General features: G+C 39.0%; 1 protein-coding gene across 1 annotated transcript in view; it reads right to left on the bottom strand.

The window, feature by feature from the left end:
- The window catches only part of LOC139740873 (BTB/POZ domain-containing protein 17-like), a 35,503-nt gene extending 25,590 nt beyond the window's left edge, over positions 1-9,913 (bottom strand). Inside the window, exon 1 of the mRNA XM_071651457.1 lies at positions 9,479-9,913. Within this exon, the coding sequence (XP_071507558.1) occupies positions 9,479-9,490 (12 nt within the window). The 5' untranslated portion in view covers positions 9,491-9,913. The remainder of the gene's footprint in view (positions 1-9,478) is intronic.
- Positions 9,914-21,164: the final 11,251 nt, after the last annotated feature.

Here is a 21,164-nt window from a genome sequence, read left to right as displayed (position 1 = left end):
AGCAAGAGATTAAATGAGCTCTATGCTAATGGTACATTAAAGCCTGTCTGATCACAGGCCATGCCTTCTTGCACAGCTCATAGTCTCACTGCAAGACTGGCTTCATATTCTTTAATCTCATGTTCCATAATGTAAATTATACAATGTACTTGGATATTTCATTTTGTAAGGCTTAAATGCCAACAATTTACAAACCAAATGAAGTCACTACTGCTTGTTCACCAATATTTGTCAGGACAGTACTTTCGCTTTGTTTCATATCTGTAATTTTTTTGTGTTTGTTGTGTGTTTTGTTTTGTTTTGTTTTTTGTAACATTTTTTTTCTTTTGTCAGGAGGGGCAACGAATTACATGTATGTGGTTGGCATCGCAATAACACATGGAATGATAATATCTTGGCCATATTGAGTTGGGGGTTTTCATAATTCATCTCCAAACATGAGGGTAGGTGGGGAACGATTAAACATGAAATGCGTAAGTGTGACCCAGCATTTGGCAAACACATTATAATTTACACTACTGGGCATGAGAAAACACTTGCCTAAAAGAGCAGATGCCTTGTGAACAGTGAAGATACCCTGATTATTCAAAGAAGTCTTAAAGGACAAGTTCACCTTCATAAACATAAGGATTGAGAGAATGTAGCAATATTAGTAGAACACATCATTGAAAGTTTGAGGAAAATCAGACAATCCGTTCAAAAGTTATGAATTTTCGAAGTTTTTGTGCAGTAACAGCTGGATGAGAAGACTACTGCAGTGTATGAATAACTTGGATGTCACATGCGTACAACAATACAAGGAAAATATAAGGAGAATTTCACAAAATTCCATCTTTTGAAAAAAGTACACACTCCCCTGACTCGTAACCGACAAATATTATGGGTAATATTATTCCCCCTGCCTTTAGAAAGAGTCAAGTCAAGTGCTCTTTTATTACGCGAAAAAAGTAAAAATATATTGAATTTTCTTTTACATTTTCTTTATACTGTTGTACGCATATGACTCACAAGCTGTAGTAGTCTCCTCATCCAGCGGTTCCAACACAAAAATTTTAAAAATTCATAACTTTTGCATCGATTGTCCAATTTTCCTCAAACTTTCACTGATGTGTTCTACTAGTATTGTTGCATTCTCTCAATCCTTATGTTTATGAAGGTGAACTTGTCCTTTAAGGGGAAGCTGAGGAGTCTATTCTTTCTTACAGCCCAGTACATGTGCACTTTCTGATCAAATTCACCATGGCTACTGTGATGCTAACATTATCTGCAGGCAAACACTGAGTATATACCTTGAAAAAAAAAAACTATTATCTGTAATGGTTGTCATGAAAATCAGCGACTGAGCAACAAAAAATTCAAATCTGAATGCACACTGACACAGGACTGAAAATTTTGAAATCCATAAAGAATATGATATTTCATAAGATTTTGTTGTAGCTGTTGTTTATTTTTTTTTAAATCCTGCATTCACACATCTCATGTGAGAAACATACTCACCGAATCATCACTTATTTATTTATTCATTTATTCATTCATTCATTCATTCATTCATTCATTCATTCATTCATTCATTCATTCATTCATTTATTCATTCATTCATTCATTCATTCATTCATTCATTCATTCATTCATTCATTTATTCATTCATTCATTCATTCATTTATTCATTTATTTACTTTGAAAGAAGTTGAGAGGAATAACCATTGTTGCCTACAAACTAAGGTAGTGACCGACCCTGGAATTATACACTAATGTGTGATCATCCTAGATTTATACATTGTACTCATCTCTGTTTTCCAAAGAAGTTTTTCTGATATAATCATCAATTTTGTTTCCTGAAGACCAGGGCCCCATTTCATAAAAGAAGCTATTAAAGATAGCAACTCTTGCAGGAATGGCAACTTCCCATAGCAACAGCCAATCAGGAAGCTGGATTCTTGTTGTTACCATGACAACTGCCATTCCAGCAAAAGTTGCAATCATATCAACTTTTTTAATGAAATGGGGCCCAGGAAATCACTCTAATATACAATATATGAAGTCTACCAACCATATACACCCTTTAATATACTCAATATATTGTAACAAGTATGGAAGTTTCGAGGCTCAAGGTTGTATTAATTGAGTGCAGTGTGATCAGCATACTGCACATTCATGCTGAAATAGGTGCATGTCAGTAAATGAGCTGGCCTCAGTCCAGGAAAGGGTGATCAATGACTATTCCAGCGACAGGACTGTCAGCCACGCATCGCTAAACAGTCTAATGCCACATCGTTACGAGTTTCATCTGCAATTAGTGCAGCATGGTAACCATGAGTGTGCATACTGTAGATATAATACCCCAATCATTATCACCATTATATATGCCTTGAGTCTAAACACACAGACAGACATAATATTGCAATATCACTCATTCAACACACCCTAATGAACACTATGGATGCAAGCACGAAGGAATACCCCATGTTTCTGTGCTTGTATTTTTACGATAGATGTTTACATCAGTAGAGTGGAGACTGGAGTGCTAGAGTTTGTCACTGCAGAAGTACCCTACCAGTACCAGCTGTTACCGCTGTATCATTTGTGATCAAAATAGAAGCATAACAAAGGTAGCATACCCCTGAGCTCTGTAGACAGGCCCTTGTTTACACTGGACACAAAACACACAAAGGAACAGCCTCAAGGCAAGCTAATCATTCAGGCTTTAGGAAATCATGAGTCACAGACTATCAAGCCCATATCACTTTAATGAATTTCTCTATGCTTAATACTAATAGAAGGCCCCTTGCACCCAGATTTGCTGCTTTTCTCTAACAGAGAAATATATCCAGTCTGTACAAGATATTGAATGCTTGAAATATCACTTGGTCTCCAACCAAGTTCCAAAAATACCTATAATATTGGGACCTTTTATCTCATTGTTTTATCCACTCTTTTCAGAACACAAGCTATAGGAAATCCTTCAGGTTCATTGTGTTTTTTACAACAAAGAAATTCTGACAGTACCATGATTATATTTCCTCTCAGTTTACAAAGTTTCCCCTCTGTATGCCTACATGTATTTTTCATAAAGATTAAATACAGTGCTCAATTGTTATGCACACAGCATTGTTTTGGTGATAAAAAATTTTCAGCAAAGGAATGGTCTCCCGAAGGTCTACACACTGCATCATCAAAAGAAACAGTAACAGACATAATCATTGCTTTGGATTATTATCTGTTTTGTCTGATAGGAAACTATGAGCAATTACCGAGTGAAAATTCTTTAATTTCTGTCACTGTTTGTACACACACAACAAAACTTCAACCACTATTCTAATTTTTCCCACCTATGCACTAAAATACATGCTCACACACACACACACACACACACACACACACACACACACACACACACATACACACACACACACACACACACATAAACATGCACAATGATGCATTACATGTCCCTTTTCTCAAATACTGCAGTCTGTATTTCCAATGAGAGTAAAATAAATACTTCCTTGAAGAAATTCCAAGAGTTCCAGTCATGTGATTATTCTACCTGTTTGCCAGACGAATCTACTTTGTGTATTCTGCACTCTAAAGTACAGACGTACCACTCATTGTTGTTGTTATGTCTCTCAGTATCAAAGACAAATGCAGCCAATATGGCTCTGTGAGAAAAAAAAAATAATCAAGCACATGAAGAATGTATCCATGTGTTACTATATGATTCACAAAAGACATAACGGAGAAACATGCATAGCTTGTGCATGTTTGTGTGTGTGTGAGCATGTATTTTAGTGCATAGGTGGGGAAAAATTAGAATAGTGGTAGAATTTTCGCTTGTTTGTGTACAAACAGTGATGGAAATTTAAGAATTTTCACTCGGTAATTGCTCATAGTTTCCTATCAGACAAAACAGATAATAATCCAAAGCAATGATTATGTCTGTTACTGTTTCTTTTGATAATGCAGTGCGTAGCCCTTTGGGAGGTTATTCCTGTTTTTAAAATTATTTCATCACCAAAACAATGCTATGTGCATAACAATTGAGCACTGAAATTAATCTTTATGAAAAATACATGTAGGCACACAGAGGGGGGAAGGTGCAGTCTAATGTCTTTCATTAATCATATTGTCACTTTAGCAATGATTGACAGATGATGTCATAAGCAAAATCTTGGTTTTAAAGGTTTTTTTGTGGATGTATGTAAGTAATCTAAAGACAAGAGACCCGCGGGTCTAGCGCTCACCTGAGTATCGCAAGTTCACCTTTCACGCAATCACTAATCTAAATTATTCACAGCTCTACCAAAATTTGACCAGGCATTCTCAAGTAGAAGATGAAAATGTACAATAAGGGCCCAAATTTTAACAGATTCCTTAATTTGGGGGGATTGGAGCCCCCTGGGGCCCTCTGGGTGGGGCATGGTGCTCATTTTGATAAATTGAGATCCTGACCCCCTCGGGATGCTACCTGCCAAGTTTGATGAAAATCCATCACGAGGTGTTCAGGAAGAGAAGATGAAAATGTACAATTCAGGCCCCCATTTGGACCTTCCCAACCACCCCCCCCCCCCCCCCCACCCCTGCCCCCAAGAGGGGCACCCCTGGATCTCCTATGAACAAACTTGAAACTACAGTCATTAATGTACTCACTCGTAGTATTATCTTAGCTCTATAACTTCTGATTCTAGAGAAGATTTTTAAAGATTCCTTCATTTTGGGGGTGTGGGCCCCCCTGGGGCCCCCTGGGTGGGGCATGGTGCCCATTTTAACAAATTGAGATCCTAACCCCTTAGGGATGCTACCTGCCAAGTTTGGTGAAAATGGGTCATGGGGTTCTCAAGAAGAAGATAAAAATGTACAATTTAGGCCCCATTAGGACCCCTCCTCACCCCCCTCCCCTGGGTCCCAGGGGGGGGGGCACCCCTGATTCTGCCATGAACAAACTTGAAACTACAGTCATTAATGTACTCACTCATAGTATTAACTTAGCTCTATCACTTCTGGTTCTAGAGAAGAAGATTTTTACAGATTCCTTAATTTTGGGAGGTTTGGGCCCCATGGGGGCCCCCTGGGTGGGGCATGGTGCCCATTTTAACAAATTGAGTTCCTAACCCCCTACAGATGCTACCTGCCAAGTTTGGTGAAAATGGGTCATGGGGTTCTTAAGAGGAAGATGAAAATGTACAATTTAGGCCCCATTAGAACCCCTCCCCACCCCCCTCCCCTGCGTCCCAAGGGGGGCACCCCTGATTCTGCCATGAACAAACTTGAAACTACAGTCATCAATGTACTAACCCATAGTATTAACTTAGCTCTATCACTTCTGGTTCTAGAGAAGAAGATTTTTACAGATTCCTTAATTTTGGGGGGTTTGGGCCCCCTGGGGGCCCCCTGGGTGGGGCATGGTGCCCATTTTAACAAATTGAGTTCCTAACCCCCTAGGGATGCTACCTGCCAAGTTTGATGAAAATCGGTCTTGGGGTTTTCAAGAAGAAGATGAAAATGTAAAAAGTTTACGCACGACGCACGACGGACGACGGACGACGGACGACGGACGACGGACGACGGACGACGGACGACGCACGACGCACGACGCACGACGCACGACGGACGCCGGACGAAGGGCGATCGCAATAGCTCACTTGAGCCTTTGGCTCAGGTGAGCTAAAAATTGAAATATTGTAATAAAATACATAACAAATATTTAGATATTCCTGTGGCCACACAAATGATGATCAAGGTATCATGAATACAATACAACTTGCAACACAACATGCATGATATTTTGCAGTGCATAGCTCCTTTAAGCATCAATCCCCAAACATCACTTTTATAGCATAATGTCCTCACAACCTTTAGAGGGGTGATACATTTGGTTGAGATGGGGATTCAGGTTTTAATTCCTCTTAAGTAGAATTGTATGCTCGTTCACACTTCAAAGTGATTTCTAATTATCTCACAAAAAGTTAAAACCTGAATCCCCATCTCAACCAAAACTATACCACCCCTTTAACTTGAAGAAACGGAAACACTCCAAGGATTATCTCTGTGTTCTTTGGAGTGTTGGTTTTCTTCTCATCAACTGGATACAGGAAAAGCCATTGAGGTCATATTACAGAAAAAGCAGTGTAAAACTGTACAGTTTCTTGGCAATGTCAAATTACAATATTTTTACAAGCCTGTTTTGTGTGTGTGTGTGTGTGTGTGTGTTTTGTTTGTCTGTTTTCAGTAGGCTTCCCATCAGTGCCTTGCAAATAAAGTGTTACTCCTAAGACACTGATTCAATCATAAAAACTTATAGCACACCAGTCATCTCCAAACAGAAAGATACTGACATTCCATCATTATTTTGTTTGGTTTCAATTTTTACTCCATGCTTCATATCTCCAGTTGTGCACTTTGTCTTTGTCATCCAAGCATGACACATTGACAAGTACCCTAAACTAGGTCCGTTCAAGGTGAGGCCAGGCACAACAAACCAGTGACCTAGCTTGAGAGAGGGTGAACCGAACTAATAACACCAGAGAAAATGGAATTGTGGCGATGGAGCGGTTTCCAAACAAATCGCCAGAGTTAGCCACAAACACGGTGACACAATAAGCTACGGGAGATAAATGGGGATGACAGAATCCTGGTTGGCAGACGCCAGACTCGCACTGATGGCTCACTTCGTACGTCTGCCTCCAGATGAGAAATGAATATTCCATCTTCACAAGTCCCGGGCAATTTTCTATGATAATGCCACATCTGAAGAAAAGATTACAGAGAATGTGCATCTGCCGTGCACTAAGAGATATTACACGGCCATACATGTACAATGTATCTACCTGCACAGCAACTCAATCTCCCATACATTCTCTGTAATGCTAAAACCTCTTCATCCTTTTTATTTTTGTCTAAAATTGGATCCAAAAATTATGCTTTAGTTAACACATTTCTCTTGTAAGGGTAGTCAGAAATAACAAAGCTCATCATATCACTCGTCTCAAGGTGGTATCCAGACAAGAAATAAATCATCTTTTCCTTTACAGACTGTACATCTGAAAAAAAAAATCTATGTTTACAATGCAGAACTGCTGCTCAAATTTGCTGAATAATTTGTGTCAACCAGCACCTACAACATTGCACAATACACATAAAATTACATTATAATTCAAGAGACTAGAATCAATTGCAGATTTCAGTCATTGATATCATATCGTATATCAAATAGTTTTCCATAAATAAGCATCACATACCTTTCAAAACAGCATTGGGGTTCAGTTGCAATTTGCAAATCGAAACTTGTGACGCACTGTCAGAAAAATGTTACCAGCAGCTCTATCTACAATATTACACACTACTTTCCGTTCTCATGCAACATGATGGTCCCTAAATTTTGATGATTACATCAATTTTCACACATTTAAATACAGTAACCAAAACATTTCAGGACTAAAGGATGTCATCTCTTTATGACCACATGTCAGAGATATGGAAAGAAAAGAAGCTGTTTCCGAGAGCTGCTATGGCCCATCGAGCAGTGTGATGAGCTAATTTTGACTGCACGAGTCTGCGGCCTTTAAACAAAGCGAATTATTCATATCATTGAATGGCCAATTATCTTGCAAGCAGCTCCCAGCTCGTTAAGATGGACGATGTGTAGAGTGATACATGTGCATAGTAAGTACAATGTATATTTTGCCCTGTGCACATGCATATGAAATGAGGTATGAGCAGGGAATGATGGGGTAATTTTTGTGGTTTGCCTCAAATTTCTTAAACTGAGTAAGATACCGGAGGCATATGTTGAAGGTATCACACAGCTTCCATCTCATAAGGTCACATTTCTACATCATGTAGTTTGTATGTGAAATAAAAGCACTTGCTTTCTAATCTTTTTTTTTTAATTAATGATCTTGCAGAGATTTTTAAGTTTCAGCAGAAAGATCAGTCTCTCTCTTACTCTAAAAAACCCAATGAGGGATACATCTTCAACCAAACGTTGTATCAAATATTGTAAAATCATCATAAAGGTGTAAATCTTATGTTGTATAACACAGTGGTTATAATTTTATTTTTGAATATCCTTGATAATGACTACAGTGACAGGTACTTACTATGTCCATTCAAATAGCAACAAGAGATATATTCATGACTAAAAACTCCACTTTTGTGATATAAACTTTCCCGTATCATTCTTCCACAGATGAATTGTACATCTGGGTCTCACGTCATGAAAGATTTCATAATAGCAATTCTTGCTAGAATAGCAACTTCTCATAGCAACAGCCAATCAGGAAGCGGGATTCTCATCATTACCGTGACACTTGACTTGCCATTACAGCAAGAGCTACTATCAGAGCAACATTCTGTGAAATGGAGCCCTGGGTCCCGTTTCATAAAGCTTGTTATCAGTAACAACTGCCACACTTCTATGGCGTATTTGCTCTCAGCTAATCAGATGCAAGGATTTCAATACAGACTGTACCCGTAGTAGCTTAAAATAACTATCATAACTTGTTATTGATGACAAGTTTTATGAAAAATGGCCCATTCTTCTTACTGTTCATTTTAACATAAAATATTGTGGTACTGACAGAGACATTATGACCAATTTATCCTCTAGTCTAAGATGTATCCACCATTCCTGAATAATTAGTGTTGTTACACGTGGATTGAAATCATTCTTACTTGCCTGACAAAGGTCGGAAAAAAATTACTCCAACTGTCAATAGTAAATGTCTTGTGGATGGTTTAAAATTGAGAGATTTTTTTAAAGCCTGTATTGTAGGCAACAAACTCAATTCAGTGCAATTTTTTGTTACTTTGCAGCAACTGCACGCCAAAGGAAAATGGCTTGGAGTTCTTTTTTTATTTCATTTTTTCTCTAAAAGGGCTGATGCAAATTTTTGGCCAATAGTCCATGTCCTTCAAGCCGTAAGCCCCCTACTCAGTGTTGCATTGTTACTACCACAATCACCATCACAGTGCTAATTTGCGCTTCCCATAAACTCATTTGGTGAATCAAACATGTTTGTGAGAAAGGCTCGCCTCAAAACGCTGCACACCAGCAAACTCACATGTAAATACATAGAAACGTACACATAAAGTGATTTCTTTCTCATCTTGCATTAATTACATCTACAGCTGTAAATCAATGCAATATTTTCTTTGTTCTGTTGAAATAACTACACAATGAATACTGCGACAACAACAACAATGGGTGTTGCACTATCTTTGTTCCTGCTTGGTCTGTGTAGCACAAAAAAAAATGTAAACAAAGAAGAATCTCAATACAAAAACAGCATGCAACAGTTCACTCCAGCTGATGCAAGCAAAGGGACACTGACCCACTCTAGATCTTGCCTGTCACAAAGAGCTGTGATACTGGCCCTGACAATAGTGACATACATGTACAAAGGAAGATAAACAGCTTACAGCACTAAAAACATTCAACTCATATCGGACTCAAGTCCCGAGAACAGAGTACAGTACATACCACAGCATACATATTGATCCAGTCTGCTTGCAGAAGAGGGGAGCAATGCACCTCACCACTGCCCGAGCTTGCCCATGTGTGTCTGTGAGTCGCCAGGCTCACACAGACCCAGCCAAGAGACAAACCAGCCAATCGCTACCCCTCGGCAGGCCAGACTCTTTCAATAGAATGTCAACAATGCCTCAGCCAAGAACAGCCAAAGTGAAATGGCGGGGGAAAAAAAATGAAATAACACCCTTGGCTGGGCTTGTCCAGGCAAATCCATCACTTGTACCGTGAACAATTGCAGCACTCAAAATAAACATTCAATCTCGCACCATTGAAATGATTCACATTTATGATACAAAGGTTCGTGAGGGTTTTAGAAAACAAGAGTTTAAACTGTGAGTTTAAGAGGAAATGTCATGCAATACATACCATAGCTAGGAGAAGAGGGTTAGGGGGAACTATCCGCATCACAGGGAATCACCTCCTCTGTGTCAAAACACTGCTACGAGTTTCCAGGAAGATGAGTTTTCAGCTACCACGGTCTGCTGTGTCCCCCGCAAATTTGCTTCATGAGCCGTAATTGAGGCCTAGTTGGGAGATGATTGTGATGGGTATACCAGACCGGCCTTGATCGCTTCAATTGCATTCAACACCTTGTCACACCGACTGCATCCAAGTTCTGTCAGAAGGTTGTAACTACGTGGTGTATTCACCTCATTACGTCTCAGCATGAACCGTGACGATTTCAAACGGGCTAAGAATCAATCAACTTGTACTATGGTGAATTTTCACTCAAAAAGCATCAGCAACATTCCAGGAACCACACACGCAGAACATACATTTGTGCATTATAGGTCAAAATTATGGGCAATTATCGGTTTGATATCAACCCTTCAGACAAATCAGCCTCATGTATCAGTCTCATCAATGCTCCACATTTCTCTGAGATCTTCGTGGCGAATATGAAAAAAAGAAAGAAAGTACATTGTATGTCACATCACAGGTTCATCACGTAATGACTTCAGATAACCCTGAAGAGTGGAAGAATCCAGCTCGGGGCATGTACACGTAGCGCTCTCTTCACATGACCCCAGACACGGCCATTATTTTTTTATTATGACCAGCAAAAAAAATAGAGGAACAGGTGATGATCTGCATTGATCCAACGCTGTGAAATTGTAACACAGTTACATCTGGTCGTAGAGTACTTGTATACTTCCAAAAAAGGTAAATACAATATTGCTGAAAATAAACTAGAATGAGCACTAAAAACAATCCTTTCCTGCTACATTACTTTGATGGATGTTCCTCCAAATACTATGATGACTTGTAATGAACGATTTGAACAAATGCCAAACACGTGAATTTCAGTTAGAAATTCATCAGCAATAGTTCCTGCAATAGGCAGGCACAGATGGCATGCACGCTTCCTGTATGATTGAGTCCAAGGTCAGAGATAATAAACCGCAGCATAGAATCGTCCATAGGCAATGACATCGGCACAAAACAAAAGCAAGTTGTGATCGCTGGAGATGACACCGATACTTTCACATCAGACTGTGGTATGAACCAGGATGATCTTTCAGGAATATGATGGGAAATGTGTGTGTGAAAATTAAAATGGAATGCAGGAATAAAAAGAAAGACAAAAACAGCTGCTAACAGAAATGAACGCAGGTGTGGTAGCCACATGTCTTGTAATGACCTGACTTCGTTCTGATGTGAAGGGCAAGGGGAGAACAGTTCAGTACTGACCATTCCTAATCAAACATCCTACGTACACTTTAACCATTTTATGGGTGGGGGAGCAGAGGCAGTGAAGTTTACAAATATATTTCTGTAAATGAAAACTTGGATTAGTCAGGAGGCCCTTACTAAGCCACTCCCAGCTGACATAAATAGAACACGGGGTGTGCTTACAGAGTCGTACATAGAGGAACACCATCAACTTGTTGGGGATACTAGCATCGAACAACGAGGTACATCCCACCAAGTTCTCACTGAACATCCTGTGCGGCTCTGAGCTGGGAGACAGGAAGCGACACATTTCCCTCCAAATCATCACCCGACCGCAAGAAACTCATTCACGAGCTCCACGAGAACTGGGATGATCCCAGCGATGGCATTTTGCTCTACATACGAATGTAAGAGGCTTGCCAAATGGCGCAACTTACTTTTCTTCTTTTTTCAATCTCAGAGCAGAAGAAGTATTATTTCTTTTCTGATCTTCTATGAATTTAAAAAAAAAAAATGTAGTACTCTACAGATATCATTTTGAAATTGAGGGCAGCAAACAGACAAGCACTTTGTTCATCTAGATGGCTAATTGTGAGCCTCTTATGAATCATGGTCAAATCAAGCTGTTGTCAATACACAAATGACTAAGCTACACTCGTACCATGAGACTAGTGATCAAAACAAACATTCCAATTTGGAACTTTATCTCTTTTTTTTTTCCCCTCCTGTGATGTTCATCTCTGCAGACAACAGGCAAGAAACATCGAAAACAAAACCCTGTCAAATGCTTAGCACCGGTAAGAATTACTAACTGTACAAAGTGTGCATGTGACTTATTTCTTAAATGATATCACATAAGCAAAAGTAAATGTTACTTTTCAAATAAGTGTGGGCCAGTATAATGAATGTATTTAAATAAAAAAAGAATACTGGATATGACTGAAACTATCAAACAATGCAACATAAGACTGGGTATGATGAGCAATTCATTGACTCTTCCTTTCTTAAATGTGAGCATGCTTGTTTCTAGATTTTTTTTTTCTTTCATTCAAGGCTTTTTTATTCAAAATCCTTGATTATTTTAATTCAGAGCATATAGCTGCCTTATTCTCACCATTTTTACCTATGATGCAGCTACAATTCCTTTCCCACAATTGAAAGAATATGCAGCAAAAAAAAAAAAAAAAAAATCCTTTTTCAAAACACCTCCCTGCTCAAAATTAATGTTATCATCAAATGCTATTAAGACCTTTAATATGAAGGGAACAGACTATTAAAAATAGTTTATAGTACCAGCAGCATTTTTTTGTATCCAGAGACAATGGTGCAAATATGGTAGGGAAATGATAATGTGTTGCTGTCGGGTCTTCAGTATAGCACTGCACATTGTGACAAGGTAGCAACCTAGAGGGCAGTATAACACTAACAGCTGACAAGCACATCAATCTATGAAACCATATTCTTATGTATGTATGTACACATGTTTTTAATTCCCCTGGTTCTTTTGTTTTTCCCATATAGACATTATCAAATCATCACACTCTTGTTTCACTTTGTGCATTTAATAACATAAAGTGGCATTTCTCAATACATTTTTTTATTGCTTGATGATCAAGACTGTTAGAAAAGAACAAAACAAAAAACAAAGAAAAAATCTCCCAAACTACAGGTATGCATAGTACCATGTTCCTCTTGACTAAGAGCAATTTACAAACTAAGGACCAAGTTGATCTCAAGGCTTCAATTGCTACACGCATGTCTTCTATAAAAATATATTTTTGTTTGTTTGTCTGTTTGTTTGTTTGTTCTGGACTTTGTCTCATTGCTGTGATGAAATATTCATCGGTGCTCCATGCAGCATCTCTAAACAGGGTGACAATTGAGGAGTACCAAGGCAAGAGAGACCATAATATGATATTTAAGACAGCCTTCTCGAAGAAAAAAGAAGAAATATGCATATTGGTGCACTCTGTATCAAGTTTGTATCAACTTTGAGTAAATGGTCCTGTAAACTTCTTAGGAACATACAGTGGTGTATAATCACATACACATATGTACATAAGTCTTTTTCCTCATGATGCATCGAACATTAGGGCAGGGCATACTTTCATAAAATGAACTAATAACTGAAATCTGTGAATTAAAGTGATTCAAAGGATCTCTGTGATTCATTTGCTTGGAACCTTAGAACTTTCTTTCTCATTCATATGTGGAAATAAACTAATGCTCATACACTATTGATGCTAATATATTACTCTCAATCCACAGAGAAATAAGAGGAATCTTTATGCGTGTCTCATAAACTGACAATTTCGAATTTGGTATAAAGAACACCAATATGGGACATTTGGTGCCCTAGGGAGGTTCACTGCAGTAAGGGGGGGGGGGGGCATGTGTCCAAAATAGAGGCCAATCCGAGGAATCATGGGGCATTTGGTCAGCCTGCCCTCAACTACAATTTGTACACTGAGTATGCATGAACACAACTTTAATAAAACAGTCATTTTCCTTGCCTCCATGACATCAGACTTAAAAGTGCAGTATGCAACTTTGCACACTTCCTGTAGATATCCAACAGTGCACATCCTTTTCTGATTACTGTAAACGCCAATATTTTCGCGCGATTAATTTTTCGCGCTGAGCGGCTCGAAAACGTATTCGCGGGTTCTTAAATTCGCGCTCCGCAGCAGGTTACTTTACTGTAGTACACATTCACTGCTTTCATCCAAAGCCTCTGCTACATAGCTTGCTATGCCAGCGTACGACAAGCGACGTAGCGAGCGGCTCGACTGCGAGTACAAGCACTCAAATACGTAGTACAGCTGTGACTCTAGTACCGTAGTCACGGGGGACTGTAGCATCGATGCGTGCGGTGCACACATGCATGCTACAGTACACAGCAATCTAGGGTATCGTCTCTTCGCACAGTACTAGTAGCGTAAACATGCCTGTACATTGTACTACGTAGCAGTATCATCGATGAAGCGCACACAATTTATCCCGTTCAAAATGTGCGTAGAAAATTGTGAAGATATATTCGCGCGTTTTTGAATTCGCGCTAGCCGAGCGTAGCGCGAAATCCGCGAAAATTAATGTACCGCGAAAATTTCCACGTTTACAGTATTACAGCATGTGGTCTGCTGTATCTTGATCTGAAAGCTCACTTCTGAGTCATGGCAGCTACGTATGTACCTTAGGACTCTAATGGATGTTGGTCTGCATTCTACCAACTCCATCCAAAATCATCTCCTTCTTTTTGTTACCTCCGCCAAGGAAGGAGAAGGTTAAGTGATCATGGGCATTGGCTTGTCTGTTTGCAAAATAACTCAAAAAGTTATGTACGGATTAAAATGAAACTTGCACAAAGACTTGATTCTGACACAAGGAACACCTCATTCAATTTTGACAGTGATCCAGAATTTTTTATGGATTTTTGAAGGATTATTCATCTTTTGGCATATAAGGTCAACGAACTTGGGGTTTAAGCTGCGCGTAATGGAGGTTTACATGTACGCGCACTAAAGCGTGTGCTCTGCTCGGGCAAGGCGCAGTGTAATGACGTTAACAAAAGGCTTCTATTTTTATACAGTAATGAAATATCTTTTATTATCACTGATAACTATCATAAGGTGCATAGAGTTTACAGAGGTGGGCCTGGGAGGCTTATTGAGTACAGTACAACACATTTCGCTCAACTCTCCTGCTTCCCTTTTACTCATACATTGTAATTAAAGACTGGGTAACTTCTTGACACAGAAAACACAAAGAAAAGGGAAAGGTCATTCAAAACTTACTTTACTTCCAGTCTGGGTCTCTGTTTAATTTGCTATCGATTATACAGTAGAACCAATGACAAAGGCTAGGTAAAGGGAGAATATCCGACTGGCAGGTATTCAAGTCAGTCTTGGATTCAAAACAAGTCCATTAACTAAAGCTGTTTGTTAGCCTGATCTACAACAGACTATGATTTCTTGAGAAGTTTGTTGATTCTGTATTTAAATCACACCTGCCATACACTGAAATTCTGAACTTCTGTATTGCACTGAATCTGGCAAGCTGCAAGTTCATGAACAAAACTATACAGCCTTAGACAAAGACTATCCCCTATCAATCCAAATGAAATTCCTGTACTTAGTGTATGCTCCCTCCCCCCCCCCCCCCCCAATCCCCACCCCTTCCCCTCCTTCTCTTCTATTCTGGCAGGGTTCAAGATGTCTGCTCCACATGACTAATGCAACTCCAGCTGGCTAGCGCAGCAGGAGTCTTTTACAGAATGGCACTTCACACAGTATTTTCGTAGGCACGCACAAAACACAAGCCATCATAAAAAGACAGCCACAAGTTAATACAAACCAGAGCCTACAACAGATATTTGGTGTCATTGAACACCTATGACATAAGCTGCAATTTTGTCAGATGATAGTACTTGCCACAAATAATGCAACTTGTCACAAATTCTGGGACTTTGCTACTGTTCAAGCCACATCAGTTTTGTATTCACATGGGATGCATACAGTCTATATGGTACATACAAACCAGATGTTGAAAAGTTCTGACTACAACAATACACAAGTGCAAGTAGTCAGTGTCCTGTGAGATGATGAAATCCCCATAGAACTTGAACACAAATCATTTGGTTTCAATTGCAACAGGATTTAACAAAAGCATTGATCTTATGTCACTGATACACTAAGTTGAACCAGTAACGCTTTCTCATAACTTTCTTTTCAGGGGAGGGAAACAGACTGGTTTACAAACATAAAATTTTACATCCATTACAACATGTTGTTTCTACCAATGAATACTGAAAAAGCTGTTATTTCCGTGTCAGGGAATAATTTCTTTGGTATCGCATAGCAGTTTGCTATGCATTTTGGACATGACTGCCATACAAAGTATTATTTGTGTAGCAGCTTCATTACATAAAATTGTATAATAGTTTGTTCAAGAAATACAGTTGTACATCTAGCAACTAAAATTACTTTGAAGCAATTTCAGGAAGGTAAATCATTCCCTGTGACCTGTGTGTACAGATATTTTCGGGAGGGAGGAAGCCATCAACATTTTCACACGATGTTGTTTTTTAAATTTGATACTGAGGCTGTAGTAAAAGCACTAAATGCCTGTCAATGCCCAATATTTTCGTGTGCTGTTTAAATTCACAGCTTACAAATTCTGTAACAGTTTTTACAGAACATTTGCCTAAGGTTGTATGAGAACTAACTGCATAAAAACTTGATTCTAAACATTAAAGGTCCAGTTTACCTTTGGGAGCAGTGATTTCAAAAACGTTCAAGATACCAGTAACACATTTGATGCATGTGTGCAGGTACAATGTATGTTGTATCACATAACATCGAACCATATAACATTTTCACAATAAAGCTTGAAATATTAAGGAGATATCAGTGTTTTTCTCAATAAACTGTAACTGTAGACTGTTTAGTCTGGAAACATTTTTATTATAAATATTGTTCACATTTTGTGTCTTTAACAACACTTAACATCAATTATACAGATTCAAATTTTGACAGTGGTTGTTTCTATCCCTACAATGTAACTCACATTTAAAACTATTTTTAAAGCACTAATGCCAGGTTTTTGTTTCATACCTGCAAATGGTAAATTATGCCTTTTAAATGCATTGAGAACATTGTATGTGGATGGACTGGCCTCTTTAAAGAAGGTCCTTGAAGGAAAAAGTATCCATCAATTTGAATACATCAGCACATGGCTAATTTTCTTTAAAACGTTGCCTGTACAGCATTGTTAGAGTTATCTGGTGTGACAGTCCCACACCAATGCCATCGTGATACAATAGAGTTTATCCCTATTCACTGATAATTCTTTTAAGGGACATTTGTGCCTGTCAAACTAAGCCAACATTTACTGATGCCTGTCAAACTAAGCCAACAAATCTACAACTCCATTCAAAGAACAATAGGGATCTCTGAGCAGTTCACTCAAGCCCCATTTAAACAGAGCCTTAAAACCAGAGTTACCACGGCAACGTCCGGGTAATGACAGGGTAATCAAGCTTTTCACCCTGCCTGTTAAAACGGCTCCTGAGATATGTAGCTCAGAGGGCGCCACAGTAACTGTTGCCAAATTCTACCCTAGCCAGCTAGGGCAATTGCTGCGACATTACCCTCACATTACTGCAACACTACCCTGGCAACTCTGCTATCTGAACAAAACAGCAGTAATATTCTTTTTGACACGCTCAACACACACTATGACAAGATTGCATACAGAGAATGATTGACACAGAGCGGTGATCATGTGAATGGATTGTAATGGAATGGAAAGTAGCGCAAAATTATTCAGTGCACTGCAAAAATTTTAGCATTTTTTTTTTTTCATAGTAAGACCTCTGTCCCCATTAAAGGGACTGTACAGTGCTGGTTGAGGTGGGAATTCATGTTTTGAACATTCCTAAGTGAGATAATGAGAAACTTCTAATGAAATATATGAAAGAGCATGTAATTTTAAGAAGGATTCAACATTTATTTGATGAAAATTGGTTTTCAAATGGCTGAGATGTCAAAAAAAGTGATAATAATAAAAGGCGACAGGCCACGCCTTTTATTATGATCTCTTTGTTTCACCTTGTTTTTGGATATCTCAGCCATTTCAAAACCGATTTTCATCAAATAAACTTTTGATACCCCTTAGAATTGCATGCTCTTTGAAATCTCAGACAGTGGTTTCTGAATATCCCGCAAAACATTAAAAGCTAAATCTTCATCTCAACCACAACTGTACACACCCTTTAAAACGGTCAGAAATTCAATCATCACTCAACATCAGTGTACTACGCAAAATTCAATGCATGGGTCCACCACACGAGATCATTACTTACACAGGATATAAAATGTGTTTTCATAAAATATTGTACCTACATATTTGTAGTTCAGTTGGGTTCATATTTCACACACACACATACACACAAACACACACACACACACATAGAGAAATCCATTCTGCCAAAGATTCTACCTTCATGTCTAGAATTTGTCTAGAATTTCTGTAGATAGCCAGAAGTGTATAGATCAAGACCTCTACACTACATTAGGGTTTAAAATGAGACGAGTCCCCCCACATACACTGTACATTAGGGAGACTACTGGCATGGTGGTGGCGCCCTGGGCCAGGGGTAGTACCAAGTACTGTGAAAGTGGAAATTTTTGCGGTGTTGAAATTTTCACGCATTTCGCGCAACTTGAAACCAGCGCGAAAGTAAAAGCACGCAAATATTTTTGTTTGCCATAAATGTTCCAGCAGTTGATGACTCGATTCCTCAGAATTAAAAACGTGCAAAACTCTTTCTTACCCAGCCGAGTGCGAAAAATTAGTTGCACGAAAATATCCACTTTTACAGCTGTAAATTTCATGTGTAGTAACTATCTATTTACACAGCCCAGTCGCTGCTTCGTACGGCATCTGGTCGGGCTATCCATAGTATAGTAGAGGCTAGTGTAGCCCTACAGTGTAGGCTACACACTTGACCGAAAGATCGGCCAGTATCTTGTCATCGGGGGTATGTTCTGCAACGTGTGGCTGTGGAGACTACATCTCATGATCTGGCTTCACGGAATCCCTTGGCCCTCGGAGGAGAGCCATAGAAACTCTTCCAGACAGATGGATTTTTCTGTCTAGCTACACACAGGCTACAGAATGCAAACCCATCCATACAGCAATTCTTAATCTTATCCAATTCAGCAATTGATCTCTACTCAAGAATGCTTACCCATTCACTATAAAAGTGGAGCAATTTGATAAATTTATATTAGGCCAAGTAAAAAAAGAAACCAGTTTCTCGTCCTCGCGCGCATCGATTTTGGCCGCCGCATCGATTTTTTTACTATTTACTATTTTCAAAATGGCGCTGAAAATACCAAGAAATTCATAATTCTCGTCCCAGCCCGCTCCCCGCCCGCATCGATTTTCAGTTGCCGCATCGACTTTGTTGATATTTACTATTTTTTCGAATTCACCTACCAATCGTGATGTCTTATTTCTAATTACGCCTTGCGTCCTCTACTTAGCTGTAGTACAGCTGTAGCTTCTGTAGTGCGTATGTAACAACGCATGTATTTCACACTGCGAGCTCGGCAAGAAGGAATGACCCACAAGGCAGTTGAACTGTAGTTGGATGGGCGGCGGGCCTGGGCTGTGATGTACAGCGCACTCGGTACGTCGTGATGTAGACAGGACGTTGAGCACCTTCTGTTCATTTCTCTCGTGCTGTTGCCCGCTTCGTGTGCTGCTAGATCGATTGCGCAATGTAACCACAAACCCCGTTATTACGAGATCCGTGGGACCGGCGATATTACCTCGTTATAACCGGTACCTCGTTATAACCATACTCATTAAAAACAAAGAAAAACATAAGCATGACGTCATATACCCATCCATGAAACTTAAACATATCCTTTGCGTTATTATTACACAATTATTGAGCGTTATTATTGAGAGAATAAAGGGAGATTATTTGTGAATTAGATGAAGAAACAGAGGCTGAAATGATAAGTTAATTCTTTATTGTAATTCTTGTTTGTTAAGCTTTTTCTAAACACCAGCGCAAATATGGGGGCAAACATATACTGTAGAGTAACATACAGGCCTTGTTTACCGTAACTTGCTAGGTATTTTTACGCTGTTGGTGCCCAGCGGGAATGCGACGATTTCATGAATCATTTCGGCTGTATCTGGTACTGTACATGTACAATGTATGATCGTTGCGCCCAAATGGATTAAAAATGCGTTCTTTATTTTCTTCCGAAAATCTCTTCGCGTTTTGTACGACCGTTCTTGAAAATATGTGACAGGATTGAATGTGGGAGGTTGTCATCCTGTTTACGCAAATCTGTACCAGATCTATTCAAACTAATAAATGCGTTTGTTTCTTTTTCTGATTTAGGTTAACATGCGTCATTCAACTTTTTTTACGCTACTGTCACCTGGCGAGATCGCGATGATTTCAGAGTAACATACGTGCGTTGTTTACCGCTAACTTGCGAGGTATTTTACGCTGTTGGTGCCCAGCGGGAATTCGATAATTTCATGAATCATTTGGCTGTAATTATATATAATGTATGATCGTTGCGCTCAAAGGGATTAAAAATGCGTTCTTTATTTTCTTCCGAAAATCTCTTCGCGTTTTGTACATCCATTCTTGAACTGTTGAATGCGTTTGTTTCTATTTCCGAGCACCGATTAAGTACGTTAACATGCGTTATTCAACAATTTTTACGCTACTATGTCACCCGGCGAGATCGCAATGATTTCATTCATTATTTCTGCTTTGATCATACACACTCATATTTAAATTATCATTTGTTAAATGATAATGAACAAATCCAGATCTGTTCAAACTAATAAATGCGTTTGCTTCTTTTTCTGAACACCGATTAAGTATAGGTTAACATGCGTTACTCAAATATTTTAACGCTACTGTCACCCGGCGGGATCGGGGAGATGATTTTATTATTTCGGCTTTAATCATCCAAACTCATATTTGCTCAAAACCAGCAAAAGAACTGGAAGTCGGAACTAAAATTGGAAAGGATGTAATGATGAGTTGCACATGCATTCCAATTGTCCATTTTTGGTCAAATTTTATTGTCGCTACATGAAAAGTTTTTGAATGCGTTATCTATTTTATTTTCTCGTTGAGCTGTGGTCTGACCTCATATCACGCACGCGTTTCTCGCGAAAAAGAAAACCGAATGATTATGTTTAATAATTAGTAGGAACATCGGAAGGTGTTCCTGTGTCTTATCGCGTGATTAAGAAGAAAACATGGAAGGAACGGTTCTCTGCAAAACGGGAAAAGACGTGGATAGCGAGATTTCGGTTTCCAATGTTTCATTTGTCGCGTGTTTGAAAGCGGCAATTTGGTCAAGAAATGGAACCTCCTTATATCCGATCAAATTGTTTATGTTTTTCTTTATCATGA

The sequence above is a fragment of the Diadema antillarum genome, unplaced genomic scaffold (assembly GCF_040938485.1).
Source record: "Diadema antillarum isolate AM-2024a unplaced genomic scaffold, OU_Dant_1.0 seq00000889_RagTag, whole genome shotgun sequence".
NCBI lineage: Eukaryota > Metazoa > Echinodermata > Echinoidea > Diadematoida > Diadematidae > Diadema > Diadema antillarum.
Note: the sequence above shows the minus strand (reverse complement) of the source record. Positions and strands in the feature narration are given on the sequence as shown.